Source organism: Stegostoma tigrinum, chromosome 14 (assembly GCF_030684315.1).
Source record: "Stegostoma tigrinum isolate sSteTig4 chromosome 14, sSteTig4.hap1, whole genome shotgun sequence".
In the NCBI taxonomy this organism is placed as follows: domain Eukaryota; kingdom Metazoa; phylum Chordata; class Chondrichthyes; order Orectolobiformes; family Stegostomatidae; genus Stegostoma; species Stegostoma tigrinum.
In genome coordinates, this window is record NC_081367.1 from 27,802,335 (window position 1) to 27,822,064 (window position 19,730).

Below are 19,730 nucleotides of genomic sequence, written 5' to 3' on the forward strand. Positions count from 1 at the left end.
AGAGGAGCACAAGAAGGCCAGGCAGCATCAGAGGAACAGGAAAGTTGACGTTTTGGGTCAGGCCCCTTCATCAGAAATCGGGGATGGGGATGGGAGCTCTGAAATAAATAGAGAGGAGGGGTGGGGCTGGGGAAGGTAGGTGGGATGGTGATAGGTGAGTGCAAGTAGGCAGTGGTGGGGAATGGTTAGTGAGGTGGGAGGAGCGGAAAGGTGAGAGAGAAGGAGGACGGTTGTTTCATGTCAAGGAGACAGGGATGAGAGGGAGGGTTGGTCATGGGATGAGGCTGGGGCTGGCGAAATTTTGAAACTGCAAAGGTCCACATTGACACCATTGGGTTGTAGGTTTCCTAGGTGAAATATGAGGTGCTGCTCCTCCAGTTTCTGGTGGTGTCATAGTGACACTGGAGGGGGCTCAGGATTGACATGTAACCCAGAGAATTGGAGGGGGTGTTGGGTGCGGAGGCAGAGTTGAAATGGTTCGCGACTGGAAGGTGTTGTCATTTGTCATGAACAGAGCACAGGTGCTCTACAAAGTGGTCTCTGAGCCTCCACTTGGTCTCATCAATGAAGAGGAGGCCACGTTGGGAGCAGCGGATGCAATAGACCGCATTGGCAGATGTTCAGATGAACCTCTGCCTGATGTGAAAGGTTTATTTTGGTTTCTTGGATGGAGGTGAGGGGGAAGGTGTAGGGGCAGGTGTAGAACTTCCTGTGGTTGCAGGGAAAGGTGTCAGTGGTGGGGAGTGTAGAGCGGATGAGGGAGTTGCAGAGAGCTCGGTTCCTATGGAAGGTAGATAGGGGTGATGAAGGAAATATATCTTTGGTTGTGCGGTCAGATTGAAGCTGGCGGAAGTGGTGGAGAATGAAACCTTGAATCCGGAGGTTAATGGGGTGACATGTGAGGGCAAGGGGGATTCTGTCTTTGTTTTTGGGGGGAGGGGATGTGAGAGTGGAGGTGCAGTAAACGCAAGAGATGCGGTCAAGAACATTTTCGTCCATCGAAGTGGGGTACGTTGCGATCCTTGAAATAAGATGACATCTGGGATGTTTGAGAATGGATCGCCCTATCTCAGGAGCAGACACGGCAGAGTCAGAGGAATTGTGAGTAGAGGATCGCATTCTTGCAGGAATTTGGGTGAGAGCAGGTGCAATCTAGGTAGCTGGGGGAGTCGGTGGGCTTGAAATAGACATCAGTTTCGAGGCGGTTGCCAAAGATGGACACACAGAGGTCCAGGAAGGAGAGAGAGAGGTATCAGAGGTTGGGTTGAAAGGTGTTAGTAAAGTTGATGAATTGTTCAGGCTCCTCGTGGGAGCACAAGGCAGCACCAATACAGTCATCAATGTAGTGGACAAAGAGATAGGGGATAGTGCCAGTGTAGCTGCGGAAGAGGGACTGTTCCACATAGCCTACAAAAAGACAGGCATAGCTTGTGCCCGTGGGGCTTCCCATGGCCACCCCTTAGTCTGTAGGAAGTGGGAGGAATTGAAAGAGAAGTTGTTAAGGACGAGTTCGGTTAAGAGGATGAGGGTGTCAATGGAGGGGAACTGGTTGAGCCTGCGGGAGAGGAAGAAGTGAAGGGCTTAAGAACTTCTCCTTCAACTTATCCTTACCCATAACAACTTCTCCTTCAATAACCCAACTGTCCATCTTCTCTCCCACCTCACTGACCAATCCCTACCACTGCCTATCTGCACTGAGCTATCACCATCCCACCTACCTTCCCCAGCCCACCCCTCCCCCCTCTCTTTATTTCAGAGCTCCCTTCCCCCTCCTCCATCTCTGAAGAAGGGCCCTGACCTGAAATGTCAAATTTCCTGCTCCTCTGATGCTGCCTGGCCTACTATGCTCCTCCAGCTCCACATATGTTATCTCTGACTCCAGCATCGGCAGTTTTTACAATCTCTGGCTTGGTATATTTTGCTTTTAACAAGATGGCCACTAGCTAGCTCCTAAGCATGCAAAGATATTCCCTAATGGGACTTATTGGGTTAAAGCAAGGATAGTAGCATGAGGTTTTAAAGAAATACTGTGGGCCAGGATATAACAGTAGATTTGGGTACAGTAAGAAAAGCAATTTTTGAAGATGTGTTTTGGCTTTGTTAGCAACAGTTGCTTGAGAGTGTAGATAAATATAATACTGCATTTCTACAAGAAACTCAACTCAAGGGACATGTTTCTTGGCCTTGAAAAGAAGTGCTGAATGTAGTGAGGACATTGTGAAAATTAAACATGTTTGTGCCCTAACTGCCTCTAGAGTTTGCTATTTAATAAGGTCTCTCTTATTAAAATTGGCTTGACTGCAGTTCAGTGAAGACCTGCCATGTTTTTCCCTGGAGGGCAGATTTCAGTCATCTTTATGATGTACATAGTTAATTATTTGTGAGGTGGGAGAAATGAAGTTTGTTGCAAATTGCTTGAAGCAGAATTCACAATTGGAAGTCATGCTTCTGGGGCTTTTAAATATATTGAACTAGATATCAAAATGGATCAAGTGTCACTTTGCACCTGTTGCAATCTAGCAAAGATTAACCCCTTGCTTTTCGAGTAGGGTCTCTCAAAACCTACAGCAGCTTCCAAAACTGAAATGGAGGAACTGTGAAGTCTAATAGGACACTCAACTGGCTGACTCCTGACCGAGTCCTGATGCCAGTTTAGAAGTTGTTGAGTTGAGCAATGTATTTTTGAAATTTCTATCAATTGGGAAATACCAAGATTGTGAAACTTATTCTTTTTAGCGATGCTTCTTATGGAAATCTCCAGGGGTTCTCAAGTTGCAATTAGATTTATAACTTTTCTTTTGGGTGAGGGAGATAAATGTGAACCATTTGCTTGAGAAGCTAAAATAACCATCCAGCTTCTTGAGGTAAAGGATGGAAATGTAGTAAAAAGGATCCTTAGTGGCAGAAACTCTCTCTTTTAAGGCAATAGGTATGGCATTTTTCAATGGTTCTAAAAGTGTTCTGCTGAAATTTGGTTCACTGGACACATCTCACTCCCCGGAACCAGGTATGGCAGTGCTTTCCCTCTTGTAAGACTGGACCTGTGCTACTTCAGAAAGCTCTCCTGAATGTATGTCAGAACTCCTTTGCTGCTCTGCACTTCTTCATTATTATTATCCCAAATGAATAATGGAAATCCCCACATTATTACTATTCAGTAGTTCATGCACCTTTTTAGAGTTCACTGCAAAGTGTACTCTTCTGTACCTTTTCTGTTAGTTGGCACATAGAATACGTGCTTCATTGACCTCCTTTCAGTAGTCAACAATTGATTTTCAGATGGGAGCTTTGAATGAAGGGGTCCTACCTAGGGGTTCACGTTATTACCATTGTTCTTTTTGATTTTGTGTAAGTGACCTGGCCTTGGGTATATTGGGCATACCTTAAAAAAATGAAGATGGCATCAAATTCTGTAATGTAGCGATGATAGGGGTAGCAACACATCTCAGGAAGAGGTTCCGAAGAAGGGCCCTGACCCAAAGTGTCAACCTTCCTGCTCCTCCTGATGCTGACTGGCCAGCTGTGTTCCTACAGCTCGATGATGACAAAGTGTGGGGCTGGATGAACACAGCGGGCCAAGCAGCATCTTAGGAGCTCAAAAGCTGACGTTTCGGGCCTAAACCCCTGATGAAGGGTCGAGGCCCAAAATGCCTGCTTTTGTGCTCCTGAGATGCTGCTTGGCCTGCTGTGTTCATCCAGCATCACACTTCGTCATCGTGGATCCTCCAGCATCTGCAGATCCCATGATCTCTCTTCCAGCTCTATACTGTGCTATCTCTGACTCCAGTATCTACAGTTCTTGCTATCTCAGAAGAGGTAGACTGGTGAAAGGACAAGTAACAAATGAGAATTAATGAAGATAAATGATTCATTTTGTTCGAGTGAGAACTAAATAGTATAATTTTAAAGGGAGTGCAGGAAGACTGATATTTGAAGATGGTGAGGCAAATTGGGAAGGCATTTTTTTTTTTTAAATGACCTTGTTAACCTTGTTGTGTGCAAAAGAAATTAATTGACTCTAAACCTCTAAAAATTGCTGGTTGGACCTCTGCATTGTTCTCCATTCTGGATACCATACTTCAGGAAATTTCCAGACATCAATTTACTATAATGGCATCTTGAAAAGCTGGGATAGTTCTCCTTAGTGCAGGGCAGTTTAGGAGGAGATTTGATATTTGTTTAAGATTGTGATAGTTAATAGGGAACAATTTCCTCCAGCAGTGGAAAGGTGGTAACAAGAGGACAGCGATTCATGGTGACCTCCTTGTTTATTTTCTCAATGTAAAACCTTTTGTTTTCAGGCTGAATTATTGTCATTTGGAATCAATTATGAGAAAGGCACTGGGAGAAGAGGATTCTTTACTATTCCAAAGAGATTTATCTAAGTACTTGATGAGACAGATAGTTCTGGGCTTCTATGTTGGGGAGGGGAAAGATGGAGAGAAGAGTATGGAATTGACGCAAATTGATTAGCTCTAGCAAGGAGCTGGCAGTGAAGCAATGTATCAAGTGCCTGCTATATTTTATAAGATCTTTATGAAGCCATGTAGATATTAATTTCTTATGGAATGATTTCCAGAGCAATAGAGTGAATGGCATTTACGCAATTGTCGTGAATGTCAATGACTTTGAAGTTACAGATCTCTAGGTAGCGAACTCCATGAGCTCATGTTTAATTTTGTGGGTATCCATTAGTCTTATTATGACCTCATGTCCTGTTGAATACTCTTGATTAGAGATAACTATTAAATTGTAAAATGTCTAAGCGGAATTGATTAGGAATAATTTTCTGCTCCCATGGCATAATTTCCTATTTTTGAGAATATAGGCGTGGTATATTAAAAGTGAATAGACTACTTTTATAAGAACTATTCTTATCCTCCCATTTATAAACAACAATGGGTGGGGAGGGCGGTGGTAAATGTATTCTAATTAACTTGTCCAGAGGTGGTGATATACAGGTGGTTTTTGAAACCAGGCCTTCTGGCTCAGACGTAGGGGTGCTACCCCTCTGCCACAAGAGCTGCACAATAGGGGTAAATGAAGATGATCAGTACTGCAAATAACTGGTCTCTCTAGATTCAAGTCACAATCTTTTGTTTGTTTTGCAGGATACAAGATAATATACTGTGATATCAGAATATCTACGAAATACGTTGTATTTATCAAGCTGACCGTAATTTTTATATACAGTCAAATTCACTTGGTTTGCTTCTATTCTCAGCCTGTGTTGCCAGTGTGGTATTCCCATCTCTCCAAATCCTGCAAATATGTGTGTTGCCTGCTTGCGAGCACAAGTTGACATCACGGAAGGAATCCCAAAACAAGTAAATGTTCATTTCTGCAAGCAATGTGAAAGGTAAGGACAAATAATGTGTATGTTACTTGTTATACAAAGATAAATGTGCCCATTCGATTGTGACATGGAAAGGTACACATTTCTACAATCTTATGAAATAAACGTTGATCTGCTATGGAAAAGTGAGGTGGTTTCCTGAAAACAGACTAATTTGAAAGAACTGATCATTTTGTCACAGATATTTCATAATAACTAGTTCAATGTAATTTAGTTTGTTTTTTTAATCTGAAATAAGTGTAAAAAGATGGTTTACAGTTCTGCTTTAACTGTATGTGTATAATTTTGTTGTAGGCAATGTTTACTTATAAAATAAGTAACAAAATGGGTCTTTGGAGAATGATTGGTTGGTAGAATTCAGCCGATTAGACTTTTTAAAAAAAAAATGCGTGTGTTCTTGGACTTGCCACATTTTTCTATTTTAGGTTGCTTAATTGCTGGTTTTCATATTCAGGTGTTTGAAACAATAAATTGAGTTTTCCCTGACCCTGATTGATACAGGCGATTTGGAAAATACAGTGAGAATGAGAAAGCGATTCTTAAGGCTGAGCAAAAGTGTTCAATTTTGTGAATAAGGTTTCATTGACTTTGAGAATCTCGTTAGTGAGTGGCAAGGAGCTTATTTGTATACGTTAATATTTCATTACTTAAATTTGCTTTGTTTATATGCAGCTTGCTATTTTGCCAGGCAGTGAACAGAAACTGGATGGTGAAATTTCTAGAACATAAGAAATAGGGACAGGAGGTAGACCATTTGGTCCCACAAGCCTGCTCTGCCAGTCAATAGGACTGTGGCTGGATACCCTCTTTCTTGTCTTTTCTCTTTAACTCTTGATTCCCCTGGTGATCAAGAAGTTTCCTGTCTCAGCCTTAAGTATGCACAAGGACTATGCTGTCACAACTCTCTGTGGCAAAGAGTTTCAAAAATATAATCCTCAGAAAATTTTCATATCTCAGTCTTAAATTGGTGTGTCTTTATTCTGATACTGTGCCCTCTGTTTTTAGACTCTTCCATGTGATGAAGCACCCTCTGAGCATTTACCCTGTTAAGCTCTTTGAAACATATAAGATTTTTAATGCAACATGGGTAATGTCCTGATCTGCTTAACCGTTATTCATAGGACAATACCTTCATATCAGTGATTATCCTAATAAATCTTCTCTGAATTGCTTCCAGTGGAATACTTTTAAGGGGGCCAGAACTGCGCATGGTATTCCTGATGTCATCTCATGAGCACTTTGTGCAGTCGCAGTAAGACTTCCCTCCTTTTTTGTTCATAAAATAAGGACCAACATTCCATTAGCCTTCTTGATTACCTGCTGCATCTATGTGCTAGTTTTCTCTGGTGCATAAGTACACTCAAATCCCTTGGTGTTGCAGTTTTCTACAGCTTTTTTCCATTTAAATAATACTATTCTTTTGTTCACCCTTCCAAAATGAACTTCACAATTTCTCACATTATACTGCATTTACTAACATCTTGCCCACCTACTTAACCAATCACTATCTCTCTGTAAACCTAATGTACTCCCTTCACAACTTGCCTTTCCACCTATTTTTGTATTGCAGCTGCATTTTAGCTATGGTAGAGTCAGAGAGGTACACAGCATGGAAACAACTCCATGCTTGGTCCAACTCGTCCTTGCCGAGATATCCTAAATTAATGTGATCCCATTTGCTATTTGGCCCACGTCCCTTTCAGTGCTTCCTATTCATATACTTGTCTAGATGCCTTTTAAATGTTGTTGTACATTCCGTTTCTTCCTTCAAGTCATTATGTGTTATAAGCAGTAGCAGTCTGTGCACTGATCTCTATTTAACCCCACTAGTTCCAGGTCATCAAGCTGAAAAAGTATACCTTATCCCTGCTTACTGTTTCCTGCCCGTTAGCCAATTTTTTTCTGTGCTAATAGATTGCTTCCAATGCCATGGGCTCTTATGACTCAACCCTTTGTGAGTACTCTGTGAAGTGCCTTCTGGGAGTCCAGTTGAAATGCATCTACTGGTGCCACTCTATCCACTCTGGCTGAGTTTCCTCAAAAACTCGAATAACTTAGTCAGACACAATTTCCCTTTTTCATGAAGCCATGCTGACTTTGCTTGATGAGATTATGGTTTTCCAAGTATGCTGTTTTAACTTCACTAATTGGTACCAGCATCTTTCAGCAATAGTGTTACATTAATCAGCTTATGGTTCCCTGTTTTCTGCCTCCCCTTTTGAATAGGGGTCTCACATTGGCAGTTTTGCAAAGTCTGGTACTTCTCCAGAATTCACTGATTTTGTTTTTTGCAACATTACAACAAACACGTTCACTCCCTGCGCCTACTTCTCATAGGATCTTTGGATGCAAACTGCCAGGTCCAGGGGACTTGTCTGTCTTCAGCAGTATTAGTTTGTCTCATACTTAGGAGTCTAGTGATGTTTGTAGTGCTTAATTCCTTCCCTGTGCCTTTTAGAATTAATGGGATGTTCAAAGTATCTTCCACTGTAAAGACTGATGCAAAATATCTGTAACTCCTCTGCCATTTCCTTGTTCCCCACAACTATCTTCCTAGATTCAATCTTGATGGGGAAAATGTTCAATTTCACCCCCTCCCCACCTTCCATTTAATGTATTTAAAGAAGCTCTTACTCTCAGTTCTTATAATATTCACTAGTTTTCCAATTGTAGTTTATTTTCTCTCTCTGTTGCCTTTATAGGTTCTCATTTGCTGGATTCTAAATTTATCCAAGTCTTTGGGGCTGTCAGTGACATTGCTTTGTATTTTTTCTTTCAGCTTTACAGTCGCCTTAACTTCCCTGGTTGGTTTATTCCCCTCAAAGTATTTTCTCCTTAATGGGATACATTTTTGCTGTGATTCATGAATGGCCTCCTTGCATTTCTGCCACTGGTTGCTTACTATCTTTCTTGCTAATCTACCTGCTCAGTTCATTTTAGCTAATGCATTTCTTTGTATTTCCCTTTATTTGTTAAGCACTGTTGTTTCCAACCCCAATTTCTTCTGACCCAGTGAAACTGAATAGTAAATTCCAGCAAGTTATGATAACTACTTCCTAGGGGACCTTGTAGCCAGAGGTCATTTATTGAACATGTCTCATTACTCTTTACAAGATCCTGGATAGTCTGTTCTGAAAACAAAAATGTTGGAGATCGTAACGGGTCAGACAGCATCCATGGAGGGATAGCAACCTAACGTTTCAAATCTGGATGATTCTTCATCAGAGCTGATGGTGATGAGTCTTCTAGACTCTAAACAATGGGTTGCTTTCTGTCCATGGATGCTGCCTGACCTTCTGTTTTCATTACAGATTCCAGCAACTGCAGTAATTTGTATGGAGATAGTCTGTTCCTTGGTTGCCTTTGTGACATATTCCTCAAGGCAACTATTCCTAATGTGCTGTGAGTTCTTTGTTGCTATGCTTTCTGACTTGTTTGAACCAATCAACGGAAGATTGTTACCTGTAATTATTGCTCTTTATTTTAAATGCTTTCATAATTTATTGATTCATATCATTTCCTACGATGTGGCCGCTGTTTGGGTGTCTGCCACTACTACTACTACCACCAATGTCGTCCTTTCCTTGTTATTCATTCCACACAATCGGACTCTACATCAACCAAGCCTAGGTCATCTTTGTTATCTCTTAGTAAGAGTGCTACCTCACCACTTCTTCCTTTCCTCCTGTCTCTCTAAAAGATCTAATATACCTAAATGTTAAGTTCCCAGTTTTGACCTCCAAATCTCTATAATGACTACAAGATCGTATCCATTTGCCTTGATTTATGCCTTCAGTTTATCTGCCTTATTCTGAATGCTTCAATAATTCAGACACAAAACTTTAGACTTGCTTCTTTGCTATTTTTAATCACCCTAACTTCTATTTGTATTGTGGCCCTGTTTGTTTCTTGTTGTTGATCACCCGTGTACTGCTTTTACACTTTACTGTTCTCTTACATTTCAGCCCTTGTTTCTTTTTCCCTTGTCACCCTGCTTAGTCCCTGCACCACAGTGGATGCTACATGGACAGCGACCACTTGCATCTTTTGTCTATGGAGACTGGCATTGGACAGACACCAGCTTTAAGGTGGCACATTTCAGACTCACTTATAACATAATCTGTCACTTCAAATTGCTGTTTGGAGCCTGTTTGTACTTTTTGTTGCAATGTTGCTGCCAGATCGCTTTACGCACAGGGACATAAACATCTTATGAATCAGCACAGGGTGTATTTCAGGGCTGCCACTTTGCACTTGTTCACTTTGCACTTGTTCACTTTGCACTTGTTCACTTTGCACTTGTTCACTTTGCACTTGTTCACTTTGCACTTGTTCACTTTGCACCTACTTGGATGCACACTGCATTCTGTCTTGCAATTATGCACATTGACAGTTCCTTCAGAGCTTACATGCTCACATTACTTTTGCCTTTCCTTTTAGCCCATGAGAAGTCATGTTTGCTGGCAGAGCACAGCCAAGGTGGTGGACATGTTGTGTGGCAATGTGCTAATTAATGTCTCAGTTTCTTACTCACTCGTGAGTTGTGGGTGTTGCCTGTCTCTCTGCCCTTGAGTAGGTAGTGATGAGCTACTATTTTGAACCGCTACAATCCATGTGCTGTAGGAAGACTCTCAATGCTGTTGGGGAGAGAAATCCAGGATTTGACCCAACAACAGTGAAGGAATGGTGCTATATTTCCAAGTCAGGAGGGTGAGTGGCTTGGAGTGGAACTTGTAGGTGGGTCATGTTCCTCTGTATCTGCTATGCTTGCCCTTCTAGATGGATGTGGTCCTGGGTTTGGAAGGTGCTGTCTCAAAATCTTGGAATTTGTGCAGTGCATCTTGTAGATGGTATGTGCTGCTGTTACCAAGCATTGGTGGTGGACTGACAGAATAGCATCGTATTCATAAATAATCAATTGGATTTCATTGACCTGACTAGTATTGAGCTGCTTGAGTGTTGTTAGAGCTGCACCCTTTCAGGCAAGTGTAGAGTATTCCACCACACTTAATGTAGATGGTGAACAGACTTAGGTGAACCACTTGCTGCAGTGTTCCGAGCCTCTGATCTACTCTTGTAGCCACTGTATTTATATGGTGAGTCATTTTGGTTTCTGATCAGTGGTACCCCCAGTATGATAGTGGGAGATTCAGTGTTGGTAATGCCATTGAATGTCAAGAGGCAGTGCTTTGATTGTACATTATTGAAGATGGCCATTGACTAGTATTTGTGTGAGACAAATGTGACTTGCTGCTTTTCAGCCCAAGCATCGATGTTGTCTAGGTCTTGTTGCATATGGACATTGGACTACTTCATTATGTGAGGAGTGGCAAATGTTGCTTTATGTTATGTAATCTTCGTCAAACATTCCCACTTCTGACCTTTATGATGGAGGTAAAATCGTTTGAAGCAGCTGGAAATGGTTAGAGCTATGACCCAACCCAGAGGAGTTCTTACCAAGATATCTTGGAGTTGAAATGACTGATGTCTAACAACCGCAATTATCTTCCTATGTGCCAGGTATGACTCTAAGCAATGGAGAGTTCTCTCCCCACTCCCACTAACTGCTGTTTGATGTCACATGCAGTCAAATGTGGCCTCACAGTTTACATGGCAAATGTATTGAATATGCTGCAACCAAATAACCATGCCTCTAAGTCTAATGGGAGTAGTTCTCAGTCAGGACAGGAGTGACTGTAATCAGTGATGGATTGCGAGGACAGCAAGGCTCAGGTAAATTCTTGATATCAGTATTGTATTTTGGACACAGCCAGTTCCTCAGGGCGTTCAGAATTGGGGATTTTGTTTCCTTACATTGGGGATTCGCCCATTGTCAGTCCCACAGGTCAAATGCCCCCAGTCTTGGGGCTAGGGGGTAAGCTAGCCAGTGATTTGCATAGATTTCTGCCAGTCATTAATTGGGGCTGGTGTCTCAAGTGGGTTGAGGAGGTGGCAGGGTAAGCCTGGGGACTGTTCATTAATGTAAAGAAGAGTTATCGGGGCCACTGTTCTGGTGGAGGAAATGTGATGTTAAGTATGGGGATTGGCGACGGATTGCTTGGATACATAGGCGATAATAATTGTGAAGGAGTGCAACTCAGTGAACAAAGATGGGAGATGGGAGGGCATAAGGGAACTGTGGTTGGCTGATTCATCAGTCACCACCAGCCCTCCAATGCGGGAGTCCGTGCTTAATGTTTGTCATAACTGAGCCGTCGGCCCTGTTCATGTAAAACAAGAGTTGGTTACAAGGTAGTGCAAGGCAGAAAAGAATGTAAGGATTGACTGGGTGAGCCCAGTCTGTGAAGTGCCACTTGTGTCGTCTTCCTCATTTGAAACACGAGCACAGTACAATTGAAAAGTGGCCGTGCTGCATTCAGCGTGGGTCAGTAAGTTTTTTTTCTTTTATTTGGTAGAGTGAGCTTTGATGAGTTTATCATGCGGTAATTGGTGTACTCTCGGTACAAGTTAAAGGTAGGAGCTGTTAGAAAGTTCTGGATGTGAATCTCATGCCGTGACGAGCTATGTTGGCTATAAATTTGATTAAAATTAAATTGGAGTGAATGCTGACCATAAGATATCTCCTCAACATGAGTTCCCATGCTTGTTGAAGCCTGGTCATTCGTTCCTGCACAGTACAGTCAGAAGGTGTCGCTTAATACTTACTTATATTGGCCACTCCAGATAACTGGACAATGGGATGTGTGTGTGTGATGGACAGTGAAAATCTGTGAGGATTCAGCATTTTAACAAGTAGGAAATGAACGTTGACTGGAGAAGACATCACTCACCATTCTACAGTGCAACTTTGCCAGTCATAGTGGACCAAACAGAACTTGTGTGGCAACTGTTTCAACAGTTATCTTTCACTGACTATAAATGCATTGGTATTGTGGAGGCTGTCACTCCTATTTAATCCCAACTGCAAATGTATCTTAGAGGAGGTAATGGGAACTGCAGATGCTGGAGAATTCCAAGATAATAAAATGTGAGGCTGGATGAACACAGCAGGCCAAGCAGCATCTCAGGAGCACAAAAGCTGACGTTTCGGGCCTAGACCCTTCATCAGAGAGATTTGGGTGTTTTTTTTTTCCTCAAGCCAGGATCTGAGCCATGGCATGATGTGCTCACCAGAATGTGCTTCAAATTTTAATTAGCTGTAATACCCACTGAGGTATTGGTATTTCAGCCAACAGAAGGTACGGGAGAAAATCTTGCTGGTGTTTCTTCTGAGGGGTCTGTGTCATCTTTCTCAAAGTTGGAGGAGATTGTGGTTGCGAGAAGGACTGCTCTCTTCAGGGTGCAGGCTATAATGGTACTGCTCGTGCTGACAGTAGCCAAAAGGTTATGAGCTTTGAAAGAAGGTTGAAGCTTTGGCATGTTAATAAAATACTAGTGGTAATGAGAGTAGTGCTGCATTTGCAGTGAATTCTATTTGGGACATGGAGGTCATGGCATCTTTACAAGAGATCTCTACCCTTTCTTATTAAGGCAAGGATTCTCTCATAGGAAGTGAGTGATTCATTGTTGGGCACCTGACAGTCTGTATTAGCTGTTTGTGCCCTATTTTGGGCCATTTTCTCTTGGAGTAAAATTAGGACAGGGATTGAAAGAGATGAAGGTGACTGTTAGTGCTGACAAAGGTGGGAAGAGTACTGAGTCAGTGAATAGGAAATGCAGAAGGCGTTTAGGGTTAGTACTATGGAAGTTAAAGTTGAGTGAGAGCTAGTGAGAGAGAACATGCTGCATGTAGTATCGGGAGTGATGGACTTGTTGAGAGATGGTTGCAATAGTGGAGTTAGTGAGTGTGAGGCAACAGAAAAAAGATGGTTGTGAAAAGCAGAAGATTTTGACCCTCTTGCAGGATTACTGCGTGTTCCTTTAGACCATGGAAATGGCTGTGATCTGGATGGTAGCGTCAGACTCTGCCAGTCTGGTCTAGTCTTAGTCTCAACTGCTGGTGCTGGCGTGATGGGCTGAATGCCGTATCCTGCATAGTAGCAATCTTATGATTCAGTGAACTGACGGTCCTGAGGAAGGAGGATGGGCCTCCAGTTTACCATACCATCCACAAGGACCTCCAGGTCCCTCTGGGCAAAACAGTGTCAGTCTCCCCCTGTTGGCCATCTCAGACAAATCTTCTCACAGTGCAACTATGAAAAAGCAGTTCCTGACTTGCAACATTTCAAGTAATGCACAGATGGCATGTAAATATAGCATTAGTTGTGGGAAAGCCTGACAGCCCTTGTTATGATGAGCATTTGTGCCGCTGGAGAGAAGAAGATGGCCTGAGAGCAATGACCTGGAACTAAATGATGAGGTGAATAGTTTATAAGTGTGTGAGTAAACACGCTGGAGGTCATGGAGAGGAACTGCCCCATGAAATTTCCTGTTATTGAAACTTAGCCAAACTCTGGGGAAATTCAGCCCATGTTTATCGTTTTGTGAATTGCCTTTAGTATTGTTTAAAGATTAAATTGGTGAAATACTCTTTGGAAAAATTGAACTGTAAAGTATTGATAAATAGCTGGCATTTCTGAGGAAGTTAAATTTGAGACTTTCCATTATTTTGTACAATTTGTGCAAAGAATTCCCTTTTGATTAAAATAGTAACAGCAAACAGACAACTGCAACAGTTTTGTTTTCAATTTTAAAAAAAGTTCATTGGACAGTCACGTTTATAAAGATATGTGTGTAAAGAATCACTCTACACTTTGGGAAACTACATTTGGTTTGTTCATTTGTTTATAACCCAAATTTTTTACATTAAGTGGGAGCTAAATTATCATGTAAATCAGTAATTTTCATTATACCTCTGGATTAGTGAAGTGCGCTCATTGCATCCTAAGTTTTCCAAACCATTTGGTACTCTCTCCTATACAGTTTGAAGTGTTCATTCATTTACTCCGTCAGCCCTCTATCATCATGTTGTTATGACCTATTTTCAGCCATCCTGCTGTGCTGTCCTATTCTGCTGTTCCACTGTTTGTGAAAAGCATTATTTAAAGTTTTGTTAGAAACATTAAAAAGTTGCTTTCAATGAACTAGTTCTGGACTGTGAGGAATTCACAGTATATTGGCTTTCTGCCTGCAAGTAATTACCGGGTGTTGAATCACAAGAACGAAATTCAGTTATTTTGATCAGTGTAGTGTCTTCTAAAGTTGCGTTGAACATATCCACTAATACCCTTGTATTTTCTTTAATTGCCAAAAGAAATTTGAGTCTTAGTGTAATGAACCTGAAAAATGTTATTAGCAGTGTATAATTGAACTAAGTCAACTGTGTTCGATGCATGCAAAAATCCACTGCATTGCTTAACACTGCCCAAACTAAGCAATGTGCTCATTTTTTAGGAGGATCATTTCCTCACCAAGTTTAATCTGTAAGATACAGAATGGTTAATTTACTTAGCTGAAAACATGTAATTCAGCAGCACATGGCACTTGTGGAATCTACTGATTACTCTTTCGGGTCTGTCTAATTGCTGGCTAGCAGTGTTATTGAGAATTGAGTCGGATGCATACCAATCCTGATTGGTAGATTTTTAAATAAATGATGTAGATTTCTGAACTAATTAAGAGATGTTGTCTTTTTTTCCCCCCAGATATCTTCAGCCACCAGGAACTTGGATGCAGTGTGCATTGGAATCAAGAGAACTTCTAACTTTGTGCCTTAAGAAACTAAAGTCCCCCTTGACCAAAGTTAGTAGACAGGATCACGTAACAAAATGGATGTTTCAATTTGGGTCTTGCTTCTTAGCATTCGTAAATTGATGGCAGTCAGAAACATTTATATTTTAATAACTTAATGATGTAGTTACTAGGATCCAATGGGAAAAAGTACAAAATTGTCTTATTAAAACATTTTGATAATGACTTTGAATACTTTCTGCAGTTGTGCATGCATAGCAGTGGTCTCTTATGTTAGCTGCAGTTATTATAGCACTAATGACATTGTTGACTTGCCAGAAATTTAGAATTCTATTTTATCAGTAGTTATTAAAAAGTTGACATATTTCAGCATACCCTGGAAGTATTACTTCTTAAATACATTTTCTATCTTGAATCTATTTCTGTAATTTTTTAAGGTGAATTTGAAGTTGAACTATCAGAAAAGTGAGATATTTATTGATGTTTATATAAAAGTAAATTCAGTTCTTTATTAGTTTGATTTTTGAATGTTAATATCTAAGTAATTTGCACTGTCAGGTCCATATATTTCTCAGTAAAGAGTTAATTCTGTACACGCTAATAGTTTTGAAACCCTGAACTTTTCATCAGTGTCACCAATTTATATAAAGTCTTTAACATAAAACGTCCTTTGTAGCTTCACAAGTCTTATGAATTAGCATTAGAAACTACATCAGTTTGTACTTAAAAAAAAAAAAATGGTACGGGTACATATTTTGAAAGAAGAAAGTAGATTTCAAAAAAAGGAATATGTGGAATGTCTGTAGGATGGCTTTTTGGAGCAGCTTGTGGTGGAGCCCACGAGCAAACAGGCAATACTGGATTTAGTGTTATGTGATGAGACAGGCTTGATTAAGGGACCTTAAGGTGAAGGAACCCTTAGGAGGCAGTGATCACAATATGATTGAGTTTACTCTGCAATTTGAGAGGGAAAGGATAGAATCAGCGATAACAGTATTACAGGTGAATAAAGGCAACTACAGAGGCATGAGAGAGGAGGTGGGCAGAATTGCCTGGGAGAGGATCCGAGCAGGAAAGACAGTGGAACAGCAATGGCAGGAGTTTCTAGGAGTAATTCAGGAGGCACAGCAAAAGTTCATCCATAGGAGAAAGAAACATGGTACAGAGAGGATGAGGCAACCATGGCTGACTAGGGAAAGTAGGGATAGCATAGCAAAAGAAAAAGCACATAATGTGGCAAAGGGCAGTGAGGAACCAGCGGATTGGGAAGCTTACAAAGACCAACGGAGGGCAACAAAAAAAAAATAAGAAGGGAGAAGATTAAATATGAGGATAGGCTAGCCAGTAATATAGAGGAGGGCTGTAAGAATTCTTTTACGTATATAAAGGGCAAAAGTGGACATTGGACCGCTGGAGAGATAGTAGTGGGGAACAAGGAAATGGCTGAGGAACCGAATAATTATTTTGCATTAGTCTTCACAGTGGAAGACCTAAGTAATATCCTTAAAATTCAAGAGAGTCAGGGAGCAGAGCTGAGTATGGTGGCCATCACCAAGGAGAAGGTGCTAGAAAAAGTGAATGGCCTGAAGATGGATAAATCAGTTGGACCAGATGGGCTACACCTAGAGTTCTTAAGAAGATTGCTGAAGAGATAGTGGAGGTGTTAGTGGTGATCTTTCAGATCACTGGAATCAGGGAGGGTCACAGAGGACTGGACAATTGCTAACGTAACATCCCTGTTTAAAAAGGCGAAAGACGGAAGATTACAGACGGATTAGCCCAGCCTCTGTTGTGGGTAACATTTTGAAGTCTGTTGTGAAGGATGAGATTTCTGATTACTAGGAAGTACATGGTAAAATGAGGCAAAGTCAGCATGGCTTCATCAAGGAGAGGTTGTGCCTGATAAATCTGTAAAATCTGTTTGAGGAAGTAACAAGCAGATTACACCAAGGAGAGCCAATGGATGCTTTATCTACCTGGACTTTAAGAATGCCTTTGACAAGGTGCTGCTCAGGAGGCTGCAGAGTAAGATAGGAGCTGTTGTGTTAGAGGCAAGGTAGTAGCATGAATAGAAGATTGACTGACTGTCTGGCAGAAAGCAGAGAGTGGGGTTAAAAGGATCCTTCTCAGAATGGCAGCTGGTTTTCCACAAGGTTCAGCGTTGGGACCACAACTTTTCCCTTTATACGTTAATGATCTAGATGACGGAATTGAGGGCATTCTGGCTAAGTTTGCAAATGATACAAAGATAGGTAGAGGGACAGGTAGTATTGAGGAGGTGGGGAGGATTGGATAGGTTAGGAGATTGGGCAAAAAATTGGCAGATGGAGTACAATGTGGGTAAGTGTGAAGTCACGCACTTTGGTAAGAAGAATAGAAGCGTGGATTATTTTCTAAATGGGGAGAAAATTCAGAAGTCTGAAGTGCAAAGAGGGTTCTAGTCCAGCATTCTCAAGGTAAACTTGCAAGTTAAGTCAGCAGAGATAACAAGGTGTAGAGCTGGATGAGCACAGCAGGCCCAGCAGCATCAGAGGAGCAGAAAGGCTGACGTTTTGGGCCTAGACCCCCCCTGCCCTTCAGAAAATGTCAGTAGTTCGGAAGGCAAATGCAATTTTGGCATTCTTTTTGAGTGGACTTGAATATAAAAACAGGGATGTATTCCTGAGGCTTTAGGGCTCTGGTCAGACCACAGTTGGAGTACTGTGTGCAGTTTTGGGCTCCATATCTCAGGAAGGATATACCGGCCCTGGACTGGTTCAGAGAAGGTTCAAAAGAATGGCCCCAGGAATGAAAAGCTTAACATATGAGGAATGTTTGAGGACTCTGGGTCTTTACTCGATGGATTTCAGATGGAAATGGGCGATTTAATTGAAACTTTCAGAATATTGAATGGCCTGGACAGAGTTGATGCAGAGAAGATGTTTCCATTTGTAGGAGAGACTAGGACCTGAGGGCACAGCCTTGGGGCAAAGGGAAGACCTTTTAGATCAGAGATGAGGAGAAACATCTTCAGGTGGAGAGTGGTGAATCTGTGGAAATGACTGCTGCAGAAGACTGCAGAGGCCAGGTCATCGAGCATGTTTAAGATGGAGATGGATAGGTTCTTGATTGTCAAGGGGATCAAGGGTGATGGGGAGAATGGGGTTGAGAAACATAGCAGTCACAATTGAATTGTGGAGCAGACTCAGTGGGCTGAATTGGCCTAATTTCTGCTTCAGTGTCTTCTGGCCTTATGATCTAAGAAAGCGAAGAAGATAGCTAGAGAAGTTTAGAAAGGGAATTTCAAAGTTTAGTTCCTTGGCAACTAACGGCATGTTTTCATTAAATAGTGCAAGCATTCAAGCCAGAAGGATTATAGGTATCTTGGAAAGTTTTGGGCTGGACAAGGTTAAAAGTGGGAGGGTGAGGCTGTGGAGGGATTTGAAAAAAGGAAGAGAATTTTAAATCTGGGATTTTGCTTCACTTAGAATCTGTGTAGGTCAGTGAACAGAAGGGCGATAAGTGAAAGATGCTTATGATCTGACCAACGGTTTTGGCTGCCATCAGATTTAGGCAGCATAAGGTGCGAAAAGCCAGCCAAGAATGCATTGATACAGTCGAGCTGAGAGTGAATAGTTTTTTGGGGGACATTTGAGGTTATGGTGGGAACTAGAAGAGAAGTCAGTATAGGTTATTCTCTGGCTATGAATGGATTGATGAAGGACCTGGGTGAGTGCAGCCTCAGCCAGCTGGTTGACTGGAGTGTTGTCGAAGAGTGATGACACAACCACGTAGATGGTTGAGAAGAATGAGAGAGGGTTTACCTTTGTCATTGTGACACAGGTGCAGTTTATGACTGACAGCTGCTGAGGAAACCTGTTGACAGGTTTTCACGCTATTGATTGCAATAACTATATCAACAAGATCATTTATGCAAAACAGAACAGTGGGTCCTGATTGCAATCAGTATGCAATAGTAAGGTCAGCCTTGGCAATTTTGATAAACTCAGTGCTGAGGCAAAAATTTGTAGATTCATATCCTACTACAAGACTTTTGAGCATAAAAATCAAGGCTGGCAGTTGTGTGCAGAACTGAGGGAGTACTGCGTGTTTGAAGTTCCATCCTTTAGATGAGATGTTGAAACCCAGAACCCTTCTGTCTTTGTTGGATCTTACTGCACTACTCTGAGGAGAAAATGTGTTATTGCTTGTGTTACAGATAACAGTTATCACTCAATCAACACCTCAAAAGTAAATTATCTGGTCATTAACACATTGCAGTTTATGGAAGCTTGCTATGTGTAAATTCGCTGCTATATTTCTTACACACAACAGTGACTACAGTTCAGAAATTTGCGATGCCCAAATGGGGCGTTTTCAGTTGCCGATTTGAACTGCTGCAATCCATTTAAGGATATTTGCACCCATAATATTTCAAGGAAAGGAGTTTCGGGATTTTGATGAAGTGATAGTGGATGGATGGTGATATCGTTCAAAATAAGGATGGTGTAAGGCTTAGAGAGCAACTTGCCACCATGTTTGCTATCCTTGTCCTTCCAGGTGGTAAGGGTCACAGGTTTGGATGATGCTGTTGAAGAGAAGTTACTGCGTTGCATCTCATAAATGGTACACTTAATACTGCTGTTCGTTGGATGATGGATTACCAATAGAGTAGGTTGCTAACAAGATTGGACATGTCGTGTGACTAGCCAACTGAACTACATTGAATACACTAAAATTCACT

At 41.5% G+C, this 19,730-nt stretch overlaps 1 protein-coding gene across 3 annotated transcripts in view; it reads left to right on the forward strand.

The window, feature by feature from the left end:
- Positions 1-19,730, forward strand: part of nmd3 (NMD3 ribosome export adaptor) — a 60,496-nt gene that overhangs the window by 10,504 nt on the left and 30,262 nt on the right. For all 3 annotated transcript variants that reach the window (XM_048542136.2, XM_048542137.2, XM_048542138.2), the window contains exons 3-4: positions 5,225-5,359; positions 14,962-15,058. In XM_048542136.2, the coding sequence (XP_048398093.1) occupies positions 5,225-5,359; positions 14,962-15,058 (232 nt within the window). The remainder of the gene's footprint in view (positions 1-5,224; positions 5,360-14,961; positions 15,059-19,730) is intronic.